The sequence below is a fragment of the Homarus americanus genome, unplaced genomic scaffold (genome assembly GCF_018991925.1).
Source record: "Homarus americanus isolate GMGI-L3 unplaced genomic scaffold, GMGI_Hamer_2.0 scaffold18703, whole genome shotgun sequence".
Classification (NCBI taxonomy): Eukaryota; Metazoa; Arthropoda; class Malacostraca; order Decapoda; family Nephropidae; genus Homarus; species Homarus americanus.
This window is the reverse complement of record NW_024749779.1, coordinates 5,914,533-5,928,375: the sequence shown is the minus strand read 5'-3', so window position 1 is coordinate 5,928,375 and position 13,843 is coordinate 5,914,533. Positions and strand designations below refer to the sequence as shown.

The 13,843-nt window shown below is 48.1% G+C and overlaps 1 protein-coding gene across 1 annotated transcript in view; it reads right to left on the bottom strand.

Annotated features, from left to right (window-relative positions):
- The window catches only part of LOC121853891, a 112,708-nt gene that overhangs the window by 73,436 nt on the left and 25,429 nt on the right, over window positions 1-13,843 (bottom strand). The window contains exon 3 of the mRNA XM_042348272.1: window positions 12,405-12,434. Coding sequence (XP_042204206.1) covers window positions 12,405-12,434 — 30 coding nt within the window. The remainder of the gene's footprint in view (window positions 1-12,404; window positions 12,435-13,843) is intronic.

Here is a 13,843-nt window from a genome sequence, read left to right as displayed (position 1 = left end):
CAGGTACTAGGGAGAGGGTGAGGTGTACAGGGGTGAGGGTGAGGCAGGTACTAGGAGAGGCAGGCTAAGGGTGAGGGGTGAGGCAGGTACTAGGAGAGGGTGAGGCAGGTACTAGGTGAGGGTGAGGCAGGCACTAGGGAGAGGGGCAGGTACTAGGAGAGGGTGAGGCAGGTACTAGGGTGAGGGTGAGGCAGGTACTAGGAGAGGGTGAGGCAGGTACTAGGGAGAGGGTGAGGCAGGCAATTAGGGAGAGGGTGAGGCAGGTACTAGGAGAGGGTGAGGCAGGTACTAGGGTGAGGGTGAGGCAGGGTACTAGGGAGAGGGTGAGGCAGGTACTAGGAGAGGCAGGTACTAGGTTGAGGGTGAGGCAGGTACTAGGGAGAGGCAGGTACTAGGATGAGGCAGGTACTAGGATGAGGGGTGAGGCAGGTACTAGGAGAGGGGCAGGTAATTAGGATGAGGCAGGTACTAGGATGAGGGTGAGGCAGGTGACTGGGGTGAGGTGTGAGGCAGGTACTAGGGTGAGGGGTGAGGCAGGTACTAGGGAGAGGGTGGGGCAGGTACTAGGGAGAGGCAGGTGCTAGGATGAGGAGGTACAGGGAGGAGGCACTCAGGGTGAGGTAGGCAGGTACTAGGGTGAGGGTGAGGCAGGTACTAGGGAGAGGCAGGTACTAGGGAGAGGCAGGTACTAGGTTGAGGGTGAGGTAGGAATAGGAGAGGCAGGTACTAGGGGAGGCAGGTACTAGGATGAGGGGTGGGAGGCAGGTACTAGGGGTGAGGTGAGGCAGGTACTAGGGTGAGGGTGAGGCAGGTACTAGGGAGGAGGTGAGGCAGGTACTAGGAGAGGGTGAGGCAGGTACTAGGGAGAGGCAGGTACTAGGGTGAGGGTGAGGCAGGGTGCTGGGAGAGGGTGGAGGCAGGTACTAGGAGAGGGGTGAGGAGGTACTAGGGAGAGGAGGCAGGTACTGGGAGAGGCAGGTACTAGGGTGAGGGTAGGCAGGTACTAGGGAGAGGCAGGTACTAGGGTGAGGGGAGTGGGGCACTAGGGAGAGGGCAGGCCAGGGAGAGGGTGAGCAGGTACTAGGGAGAGGCAGGTACTAGGGAGAGGGTGAGGCAGGTACTAGGAGAGGGTGAGGCAGGTACTAGGGAGAGGCAGTACTAGGGTGAGGGGTGAGGCAGGTACTAGGGAGAGGCAGGTACTAGGGTGAGGGTGGAGGCAGGTACTAGGGAGAGGGTGAGGTACTAGAGAGGTGGAATAGGAGAGGTGGTGAGGTACTAGGGAGGGGTGAGGCAGGTACTAGGGGAGAGGCAGGTACTAGGAGAGGGTGAGGCAGGTACTAGGAGGGTGAGGCAGGTACTAGGGAGAGGCAGGTACTAGGGTGAGGGTGAGGCAGGTACTAGGAGAGGGTGAGGCAGGTACTAGGGAGAGGCAGGTACTAGGGAGAGGCGGTACTAGGTGAGGGTGAGGCATACTAGGGAGAGGGTGAGGCAGGTACTAGGGAGAGTGAGGCAGGTACTAGGATGAGGGTGAGGCAGGTACTAGGGAGAGGCAGGTACTAAGTTAAGGCAGGTGGGGGAGTATCACAGGTAATCTGAGAGGTAAACACCGTAGTTATCACAGCACGCGACCCTTATTTACCTGCTTGACCATCCGCGTTTATCTAGGGTGAAAATTGGCCTGTACCACGCTGCACGATGACTAGATGAAACACTTTGAAACAGCAAGAACTTTGAAGCAGAAAAAATGAAACGGCAAGCATTTTGAAACAGACTAGATGACCCAGCAAGCACATTGACTATAGCAAGAGGTCTGCGTGCAATGTTATCATTCGTTTACATTCCGCGTTCGTAGAATACCAATAAATACTGTGGTTGTATATCCAGAGTATCCATATCCACACTTGTAACTCACCCCAGAGCCACATTACCCATACGCACACTTGCACCCAATCCCACAGCCAAACTACTTATACCCACACTACCCACACCCACAATAATACCCAGTCCCACAGCCATCCTGCCTGACCACTACCGCCTGCCACCAGAGAACATTCCTGGTTATACACACACTATACTGAGTAAGTTACTGGACGATGATGCTTTCTCTTCCCTCCCTCTCCCACCACCACCACCTCCTGCAACTCTCTCTAGGAGGGAGGAAGGGGGGAGAGAGAGAGAGAGAGAGAGAGAGGAGAGAGGAGAGAGAGAGAGAGAGAGAGAGAGAGAGAGAGAGAGAGAGAGAGAGAGAGAGAGGGGGGAGGAAGAAAAACAACAAGAAATGAGGAAGATTGAGGAAGGAAAAACAGATGGTTAGAAGTACGATTTTTTTTTGCAGTGTAGTCGCCGTGAGGGGGAGGAGGAGGAGGCAGATGTGTGATGGCAGCCGCTGGTCACTGCGTATTTGGGTTACGCATCCGGTGAGAACCTCAACGTGCGGTGGGGGGGTGAGTGGGGGGAAGGGGGGGGGGAATACGCCTGTTATTCAAACAAATCGCCGAGCACCAGACTCATGGAGCAGGTGCACACCCCGTATACCTGTTTCACTTCTTCAAACTACACTTTCTAACAGGCATTCCATCATGTTATGCGCTCCTTCATGCTACGTACTCCATCCTGCTATGCACCCTATCATGTCGTGCATCCTCTGTACTGGTGCATCTCCCCTCTGTCTCCCACCTTGTACTATTATGTCCTCTCTTACGGTGCGCTATCCCTTCCTGACTGTTCCTGGTACCCGAGAGTAAGCTTGTCCCAGGTCTAGTGACACACCCCCTTCATCTGGACATACACACACCATCAAACAACTCAAGATGCCAGTCTAACTTAGCCCATATACAGGGCCAAGGCAGGTGACTGGAGGCTGGCTTACGCGGCACTGGGTCAATGTTTTCCTCGGGGGAACCTCCAGCCTCGCCACGCCACTCCCTTCTACCTGCAGACAGCGTAGCTCGACGTGGAGTGTGGGGCAGTAGTCCACACCACACACACCGCCTGTATCACTACTACGATCATATGCTATACTACCTCGATGAACCCACCAAGAATCTGCTACCATTCCGTGTCATATTATATAAATAGTTCTTCCTTAAACCTTGTCTCCCCCATAACTACCACCACAGGCACCACTCTCCTGTCACTATAACTTTCTACCACTATAACAACTAGTATTACCATTCCTTCACCCCTTCTCTCCCTTCCTTCTCCCTCATAATAACCACTACCAGCGCCACCACTCCCCGGCTTTGTCTCTACCGCCATCACGATGTAGGATACCATCATCGTGAGCAGCGCATCATCAATCGAGGCGTAATTACCACAGGTACCGGCAGTGACGATCATACACTACACCTCTCTGGTCCCCCAAACCTTTCTCGGACACCCTAAGACACTTCACTGACCTCCACATTCACAGACTGGAATCGTTCCAGGCCAGTGAAATTTCTGATGAATTCCACCAAGACTCCAGAACCTATATAGTAGTCTCCCCCGCCCCCCCTCAAGACTTCCCTCAGTATCATAGTCTACATCACCATCTGTTTTGTGTCTTCCTCGCAGCAACAGTCGACCCTCCCTCACACACACCAATATAAACAAACATTGAAAGAAGCGTAAGAGAAAGATGAACTAACCAGGAGACCAGAATTCCAGACTTGTACGTCATTTTTCTTTCCTTTGTAACTGGGAATTTCAAGAGGTGTCAAAACTAAGACTCAGCTGTAACTTGGTGCGTTCTGTCATCTCCAGCTACCGGGGGAAGAATAACGATAAGCTTCCGAGTATCCAGACTACAGACAGGTAAGGCGATAATCACCTGCCGGAGCTCCATAAATAGGTGTTGAAAGCCAAGATCACGGCCACTCAGGTATTGGGTGGGACAAGTCGCTGCCACCACCACCACTACCCACATTCCCTGGTGTTATGTAATGGGGTCAATCACCTACACCCGCCACCCTGATACACCCAACGAGAACAACCATGACCACTACTTGTTATGCATGTTGTGTTGGGGTCATCACATTCCTCCACCTCCATGGCACACAACTGCCTGGCCTTACACTATACGACAGTAGGAGGCGTAAAGGTTCTTGTGTAATGGTGCATTGTACATAACTTACGCGAATCATATCCACTTCCTGGCCGCCATAAGATGACTAACCACCACCACAATTTCCCGGGCACCACACCACCTAGCCCAGACCTGATACACCACGTGGCTTGATTTTTACACACGACCTGGCCCTTCAGCACACGACCTGGATCTCTCTATCGCACACACACCTAGTACTCAAACAACACCACCTGGCCCTCCAGCACACCACCTGGCCCTCCAGTATACCATCTAGCCCTCCAGTATACCACCTGGCCCTCCAGCACACCACCTGTCCCTCCAGTATACCATCTAGCCCTCCAGTATACTACCTGACCCTCTAGTACGCCACCTGGTCCTCACACACACACACACTGGCACGGTTATCCTGGTGTCTGACAGAGTAGATTAATTCACTTAATCCCTGTCAGACCGCCGCAACGACCAGCTCCTGAGGTGATAAACCCCTTAATACTTACTCTCGCACTAAGGCTGAGGGGAAAGTAGGTAATTGGGCGTTCATTCGATAGATATGGTGGTAGTTTGTGGTGATGGAGTGCGGTTTACCGACAACATATTAACGGAGAGCTTGAACAACAGTGGAGGAGGGTGGGAGACTGAGTGTGGTTACCGTCATGAGAATATTGACAACATGAGCAACATAATACACCCACCAAACCCCTCCAGTTTGTATTGAAAAACTATTGGAAACTACGCCAGTCGAACGTTCGCTTGCGTTCTGACAGCAATGGTGTTTGTTTTTATATACTGTACTGTACACTGAACACACACACACACACACACACACACACAACTCCTTGGCCAGGCATAGGTTCTGTCTGACAAAATAAAAATACTATTATTGAAAGGACTTTGCCGATTAACTGAACTTACTAAACATATGAGACGGTTGAAGCTCACCTGCTTGGGCCACCGAGGTAAAATGATGAATATTCAACCAGACGAACTAAACCCCAGTGACTATGAATGTTACAATAGTTCTATATAAGCCTCAGTGTACCGGTGACCTAAAGCAATTTCCAGCACGACTTCACAACGAGCCACGAACGTCATATGACCTCCAGAGAGCCAGTGTGGTCACCTCTCCCTCCAGGGCTCCTCTGAGATACTTAATCCTGATGTCGAATTCGAGGGATAATTATCCTTGGGCTAACCGCCTGACACCTGCCCTGGTCGTGACACCTGTAAACATCTACACCTGATATTGTAGTGTAATTAGCGAGACTTGTGAGATGACTGTGTTATTAATGGCTGCGGTGGGTGTTAGGGTAGACAGCCAGGTACACGACTCGCCGCCACCACCACAACATGAACCATCTTCAACACCTTCACTACCATCATCACAATCACCATCGTCTACACCATAAGCACCGTTACCACTACAACCAACATCATCATTATAATCACCATGACCAACACAACCATCACTACTACCGCCACAACCATCATCACCAACATCTCATGGCAGGCGGACAGTGTTGCTCGCCAGGGGGACAACAAGAGAGAAAGGTGGCCTCCTTCGTCAGGCAATGTCACTCGCCAGGCAGGGGAGAGGAGAACTCTCTCACCACTCGCCAGGACACGCCACTCAACACTGCCTCGTTTGAAAACTGATCCACATCCTCCCCACACACCTGTTTCTACTACTATGCTCTCCGCTCCATTTAACCTTCCATACACTACTCTGCAGTCCTCCATTCTCAGTGCTCTTCACCAGTTTATTACCAGTCAATTTACGTATTTTCAGTCAAGTTTCGGTAAATAAGCATATTACAGCAACCATGGAATTTGAAGAAAAAATAGTTTTCTGATGGATTTTGATGTGATTAGTTCAAATCTGACCTTCGTCTTTGTCGGAAATCACTCGTTTGTGATTTAGCCGCCCCCCCCCCCTCCTATAACAATACTGGGGAACAGCGTGGGAATTCGGGTTTTTTGGGGGGTAGAGCAAAAAAAAAAAAACGAGTGATTTGTGGATTATACAATACAACCAAACTAAACCTTACCTAACCACCTAACCGGACCCCCAGTGGCTCTAGCCGGGGGCGACGGCCATATGCTAGGTAAATAACCCAGAGTCTCGTGGTCAGCCTCCACAATAATATCAATAGCCATTACAGTATTTCTTACCTTACCCCGAGTCAGGTCAGGGTCAGGTTCAGAGTCTGAGTCAGGTTCAGAGTCTGAGTCAGGGTCAGGTGCTCTGATTTTATTCCGTAAAGGTGTAGAAGGAGGTGACCACCAGAAGGAATTGTCCGAATTGGTTGAAAACAATTTTCTACACACCAATATCATGCTATTAAACACAAAAAATGGAAACGACAATGGATAGAACCTGACCTAACATACCCACAGGTTGGGTATGTGAGGTCAGGGTCTATTAGATTCTATGCATTATCGTGCTAATTTATGTGTTAAACAACTTATCTTAACATTGAGGTTGACATACATCAGCAATGACGAGGAGGAATTCGTGGACGCGTTCACCATCATTTATAGGAAACGTCTCTTGAAGAGGGATTCAGCGAGGTAAACAACAAAAATGGCGCCGGGAGGAGAATTGTGAAGCGGGATAGAGTAAATACAAAAATACTTAAACTCATAATAGAAAGTTGTCGTTTCTTTTAATATACTTAAAAATCATCACACCAATAAGTACCTTTACCCTTTATTCGTTTTAAAATTCAATAACTTCATTATTATAAATTTGCGACGGAAGTGTACATAAGAAATTGATAATATAAAAAAATAGTTCTATCGATTGAGTGAAGTGAATTTCCGGAATTCTTTGGTTGTTGTAATAATTACCCATGTTTCACCTTTATCAGTCTTATTTATTTTTGCTACAAATACTTACGGTTCTTTCCCTTCGTATATACTTCTGTTTCTGTGGCATATAACTGAGGGTGTCATCCTGCCCACCGCTACCTACACGTCATTCTGTATACAGGTTAACGCCGCCCTGGGCATCAGTTTTTCTCTCTCTCCCAAAACATAGACAAACGTCACCAGTTCGCTAACATCCTACACGACCACAGTACACCAAAGCACATGAATTAAACCTCAACTATATTCAAATCCAATATATTGAGTTTAATGAACACGATGACTAATTTATTCTCTACAGGAACGTCCCTTTTATGATGGTATGAATAAAACTGCCTTCATCAATGAATCTACCCAAAATGAACAACTTAAAATATACAGAAAACTCGTATTAATAATTAAACTCTTTATTCTAAACATTTGGCAATATAATATTCTACTTCCGGTTAAGCCAACCTAAACGTCTTTGTTTATCCTTGAGAGAAAAACAAAAACAAGTGCGAATTATTAAGAGCACTTGGTGGTGACGCCGTGGCCCAGCACCTGATACTCCTCCTCCTCTTGTTCCCACGCTACCTCCTGTGTCCTGCTTGGTCCTGACCCCGCCCAGCCCAGCCCCCAACCAGCCCCCGCCCCTCCCCGCCTCGCTCCACCTTTCATCACCTGCTTCACCATTGCTTCTGTCTAGTGCCAGTGCCGAAAAAATGGGCAGCCAATCAAACAAACAGTTTTAGATTACCTACAGTAACGAGCCCAATGCATAAGCTCTCCATACTATATGCTTGGCTAGTCAATAGCAAGGCGGCCATTAGGCCAACTTCTACCTCCGTCACGTCTTCCATTTCCGAGCTATTAATCCCCTTTCTCCTTTAATCTTCTTTCACCACCGCGTCTCTCCATCTCTCTTCCTCTCCTATTTACAACTGCTATTAGCGCTACAGCAGCTGTGAAAAGCGTCACAAAGGCTGCCATGCGTGAAAGACCAACAAGCTGCATCATCGTCCACCGCTCTGGCTGTCATGAGCATAACTCCATTTGTTATACCGCATATACACTGGCTGTAATGCTTGAGGCAATAACAAGCACCAACCTTCCACCCCGGCTGCCACACACCCTCATCTCTCCCATCTACATGATGTTTGGCCTTCCTCTATGACGTCACTCTTCTCACACCCAGCACCTTGTCCCTCCCCCCTCCGTCACCTACGCTACTACACCCACAGTCCTGAAGAAGAGAAAGAAAAGAGGGTGTGGGGGCGGAGAAGAGGAGGGAGGGCGGAGAAGAAGACGATGCAGTTCCCACGATAAGAAGCAAAGAACAGACCTGCATGGCCACCTCCACCCCAGCTCAACTTACACCAGCACACCCTCCCCTCCCCTCCCCTCACCTACCACTCCACACCCACCACCTCCCTCCCCCCCACCTACCACTCCACACCCACTACCTCCCTCCCCCTCACCTGCCACCAACACCCCTCCCTCCTCCCCACCTACCTCCACTCCCACACCCACCACCTCCCTCCTTCCCCTCCACACCCACTACCCTCCCTCAACTACCCCTCCACACCCACCCTCCCTCACCCACCCCTCCACACTCACTCACCCCCTCCCCACCCCACCCCACCCACCCCCCCCACACCCTCCACCTCCCTCCCCACCCCCTCCACCCACTCCTCCCCAACCACTCCACACCCACCCTCCCCAACCACCCCCCACACCCACTCCTCCCTCCCTCAACCACCCTCCACACCCCCTCCCCTCCCCCCCCACCCACCACCTCCACACCCACCTCCCTCCCCTCACCCACCCCCTCCACACCCACCACCCTCCTCACCTACCACCCACACCCACCTCCCTCCCTCAACTACCCCTCCACACCCACCTCCCTCCCTCAACCACCCCCTCCTCCATCCTCCTCCCCTCACCCATACTAACCCAAATATACCATCATGTACTGGAAAGGTTAGGTTAATTATATCCTGATGCAAAGATTATGTTAGGTTAGGTTAATCATATCATGATGTAAAGGTAAGTGTAGGTTGGATTGAAATAACTCTAACTACCAGGACCATAACAGCCCCGAACATCACCAGGGTCAAGTCACCGTTATTTCAGTAAGAACAGTCCAACAGCTATACAGTAAAGCAATTACAACAGGTACCTGGATGAAACAGTGCTCTGCCAATTTACAGAATAAGTTGGACGGTAATGAGCTAAATTCTCCTGAGATTACAGTAGTAGAGTATGAATGTTTTTTACTGTATTGCTGCAAGTGAAATGTATCAAGAGAAATACGCAGAAATCGACAACTTCTCAAACTGTCGATATTATCCAGTCAATTTCAATCTAGCTAAAAACAGTCGAACCTCTTGGTCCATTTGTTAACGCAACGTATCACCATCTTGCTAAAACGATGTTTACTTTATTTAGGAAAACCTAGCTAGTAATATGCCTAATAACATACTAAGTTTGTGTGCGCACTGAGTCTAGTAAAGTCACAGGGAACGTGTTTGCGCCTCCACTTAATCTCTTAGTTAAGTCACAGGGAACGTGTTTGCGCCTCCACTTAATCTCTTAGTAAAGTCACAGGGAACGTGTTTGCGCCTCCACTTAATCTCTTAGTTAAGTCACAGGGAACGTGTTTGCGCCTCCACTTAATCTCTTAGTAAAGTCACAGGGAACGTGTTTGCGCCTCCACTTAATCTCTTAGTTAAGTCACAGGGAAAGTGTTTGCGCCTCCATTTAATCTCTCTATTAACACGATCTGTCCACGGGTGCAGCCAACCGCGAAGGAATTGTTCACATCTGAAGTGGTCGAGCGAGAAGGCCGAAGCAGGTCAGGCAGGCCCACACAGATCGGGCAGGTGTCCGTGGTAAGTCAAGCGGGACGAGGAAGGTCAGGCAAGGTGCGGAAATTCAAGAAGGACGCAGATCACCCAAATCAAGGTAGGACAAACAGGTCGGGGCAGGTCAAGCAGGCCTCGGCGAGTCAGGTAGCCGTGCAGATGATTAGATTACCCGTGGTCACATAAGCCACTGGTTGATCTTGTCGTTCAGTCTCCACACCTCAGAGCCGTCACGACAAACCAGGACCAGTCTCGACGCAATACAAACCAGCAACATGATCCACCCAATGGACCGGCCAGAAGGGGACTCGACCAACTCGCACACCATTATGCCCACTAGAACCCGACGGGACTCCCCACGACCAATTAAGAACCAGACCAAACCTTCTAAAGCCACCAGGAACTGATCAAACTCACCATGACCCGACAGAACATAACCGCACTGCCTAAAATTCACCATGAGAAGAAAAATCAGAGTTATTAGAATCCGCTATGCCCCGACAAAGCACTAAACCTATACAATTGTCTTTACAGTAGCCATCGAAACCATAACAAAACACATTAGAACACACCAAGATAAATTGTGCTCTGTCCTCACACACACAGCACTCCCGCTTCACTCGGCTCAGTCTTAATTGAACCCCAGCTGAAGAACCAACACAATACTCCCAGCTGGTCTAATTAACTCGAGAGACAATCCCTGAACGCCCACTGAGCGAGGGAGAGAACAATACATAATACGAAGCAATGTCTGTGTTTCTGGATTTTCACCCCAAGGCTTCGACCTCCTTGAGTTATGTTCATCTCTTAACACCTGTTCTTCTGCCATGAGAAAACTCGTTCAAACTTCAAGGTTATGTCACCACAAGATCAAGTCTAGTCATACAAAAACTGGCCTTCAAGCAGTCCTGTTGCCTGTGCTCACCCAACACCAACATACATAGCTAAATGCCAGCAGGTCTTGTGGGAAAAGTGTCCACAGTTTTCCCAAGAGGTGTCACCAAGATCGCAGGATAATTCCCTGTGTTGGTGTCACTGTTTCTCACGGGTGTACCATAAGGATCCCTGGCAACACTGCCATTACCTGTTCGTGATTCACACATTTTCTCATCCTCGGTAGTTGGGGTCGAAGTAGGAATACCTTTGAGTCCTCTGATCCACTGAGCTGTTAAGTCTTCATGGTGTGTAGCCTTGAATACTGTACTGTTATAACTCATCACATCCGGGTGCTTACTCATCTGCTATCTCTCTTCCTCCCTCTCCTCAACACACACACACACACACACACACACACACACACACAAAATCAAAAACAAATAATAATGCAGTAAAGAGAGGCTCTGCAATCACAGAACGTCTAACAAACCTGTAGACTGGCAAACGACTGGATCGTCTTACATCTATTCCCAGCAATTATCCCACCACAGAAATGTCAACAGGTGTCTTCGGACGCCCCAGTGCCATTATCCTCCGCCTGGGTGCCATCTACCAGTTCACACCGCGATAGTTTCGTGTGTCATCCACGACCTGGCGAAATTACCTCCCCTCAGTCAGGACCACGTCCCTCCTGCACCACGAAATCCATCTCAGAGACAGCCAGGGTTTTCCCTCCCATCAATGGTACTCAAGGTTTATTGTGGCCTCTAGCACACGATGGCACCATGACACACTAGAGGCACCCAGGGCCTACGTGTACTCCATGAACTGCTTCATCCCTTACAATAAACCCTAAAAACATTTAACATTACCTACTAAAAAAGATATTGTATTAAGATGGTGGGAAGCACTAGATGAGGTTTGTGGAATGATGAGTGTTGTGGGGAGAAGGATGTCTGAGAAAAGAGTTATGGGAAGTAGGATGTTTCAAGAAAGAGCCTGTCTTATGGTGAAGAACATTTAATGAAGGAGTGCGTCTTGGAGGGAAGGATCTATTATCTGTAGGAGTGTCAGGGGGACAAGGATATCCTTGGAAGGAATGTAAGCTGGGTTGGAGTGTTGATGAATCACGTCCTAACCTGGTGGTGTAACCTGGGTAGTCCCGGACAGGCCCAGGCAGCAAAGACATGGTGGGTGGGTGCCGTTACGCCTGGTCTGTCTCCCATGACATTGACTCCCACGGTGTGTGAGGGCGGATCGCTACCACAGGAGCCACCTCCTGGCCGCTAGCAACACCTCTCATACTACGTCTGACATAATAATGGTTGCCCTTCGTGTACGAGGTTGGCCGGCATTAAGACCATGCAGGCATGATTTTGTTTAAGATGTAGAAGCTGTCGCCAACACAACAACCACACCCAAATTTAACGAATTGTATGACCCAGTGTCAAGGAATAGTCAAAGAACACCAGACAACTCGTTAACCATTACCTCGAAGCATGATCCGTAATTCAAATAACATCCAGGTTCCCAGTTACTGCTGGGTAGACCACGGCAAATGACGTAAAGAAACTTGCCCGTGGTTCACCCTGCCAGAGAACTCTAGCTTGCTAGGCGAGCATACTGACCAGTGCACCACACAGATCGCCACTACATTAAACACTACACATACTGCCACACACACACTACCCATGCTATTATACACTACACACACACACACAAGTCAGCAAGAACAAGACACAACTCACCTTGGTGGTGGAGGGCGGCAGCGACGCAACCTGCAACACAAAACAAAATGTCATTAAACCACAACAATAACAACGTGAGTACGGTGTATCTGAGTGACGGAGGTATGTAGTACAGGACCCCCCATTGAGGCACCTTCCCGCTAGTAACACCCGGGACCGTCGTCACAGTTATTCAAGTCTACTACTCGCACGCGGCTTGGAATTTGCGCTTAGTGATCGTCATTGTTTTGTTATTTTCAATGTTATTGTTTTGATATTCTTATTTTGTTTTCATCCTTGCTAGTTCTATTGTTATTGTAGTTTTATCGGCATTGTATTTATTGTTATCCAAGAATAGTATATATTAATGTAATTATCATTAATGTTACCATAATTACTGCTGTTATAGCCACCATCACTATTATTATTATTATTATTATTATTATTATAATTATAACTATCATTATTGTTATCATTCGTTACCATGAATATGGTAACACATTAATGTGATTATTTTTTATCACAAATTACAACCCCGGAAATTCTATTCCACGATTTAGTTATTTTATTAATAAGATAACTTTTAAAGTTTTGTTAAGTTCCTCTGCAAAATACATAGTCATGCAGATAGTCAGACACAATAAGTACATATAAATCAATTACATAAAGATGTACAGTACACACATACAACTTGTACAGTATAAGCTGAACAACGAATCTAAGTAAACTGGTGGAGGCCAATGATAGAGTCCACAGTCCAAAGTTAAAATATGCATTTTTTTTACTTAGAAATAACATTATATAAAAAGGGGGCGTGAGTATAACAGGAGTAGAGAGCTCCGCCACCAGCGTAACAACAACACTTTCTCAGACGATAAGGAAGTCACGCACACAGCAACTTGAATGGTTAAAATAATAAGAATTTCATTACACAATATCCGAGTAGGGATGAAAGGGTACTCTGGACTTTTCTTTTGACAAAACTCCTAAGGAAAAAGGATTTTATGGTTTTGTTAAAAATCCAGCATCAGAAACAATAATACTTTACACTGAATCTTAAAAAAAATATAGTAAAAATAGCACATAGCTTTGCACAATACTAAAAAGTTCTTGAGGCCTTTTACACAATCCCAGTTGAAAAGTATTTTAAGCTTTTCTTAAACACAATCCCAGTAAAAAAATAAAAGAAGTACTGAACATTTTCTTACACAATCGCAGTGGGAAAATCGTACACAGCATTATACAAGACCGGCCATTAATATGATGAGAAATTTGCTACTCCCGCGACAGTCGTGGGAAGAGACAGTGACAGAACCTTTCCCTCACACCCCGACCCCTGCTGCCTCCCCTTCGCCCACCAGCCAATACTGTCTCTCCCACGCCCACACTTTATTAATTCACCATTCTGGCTCAGAGGGTGGTAGGGTGACAGTGGGTGGTGGGGTGACAGTGGGTGGTGG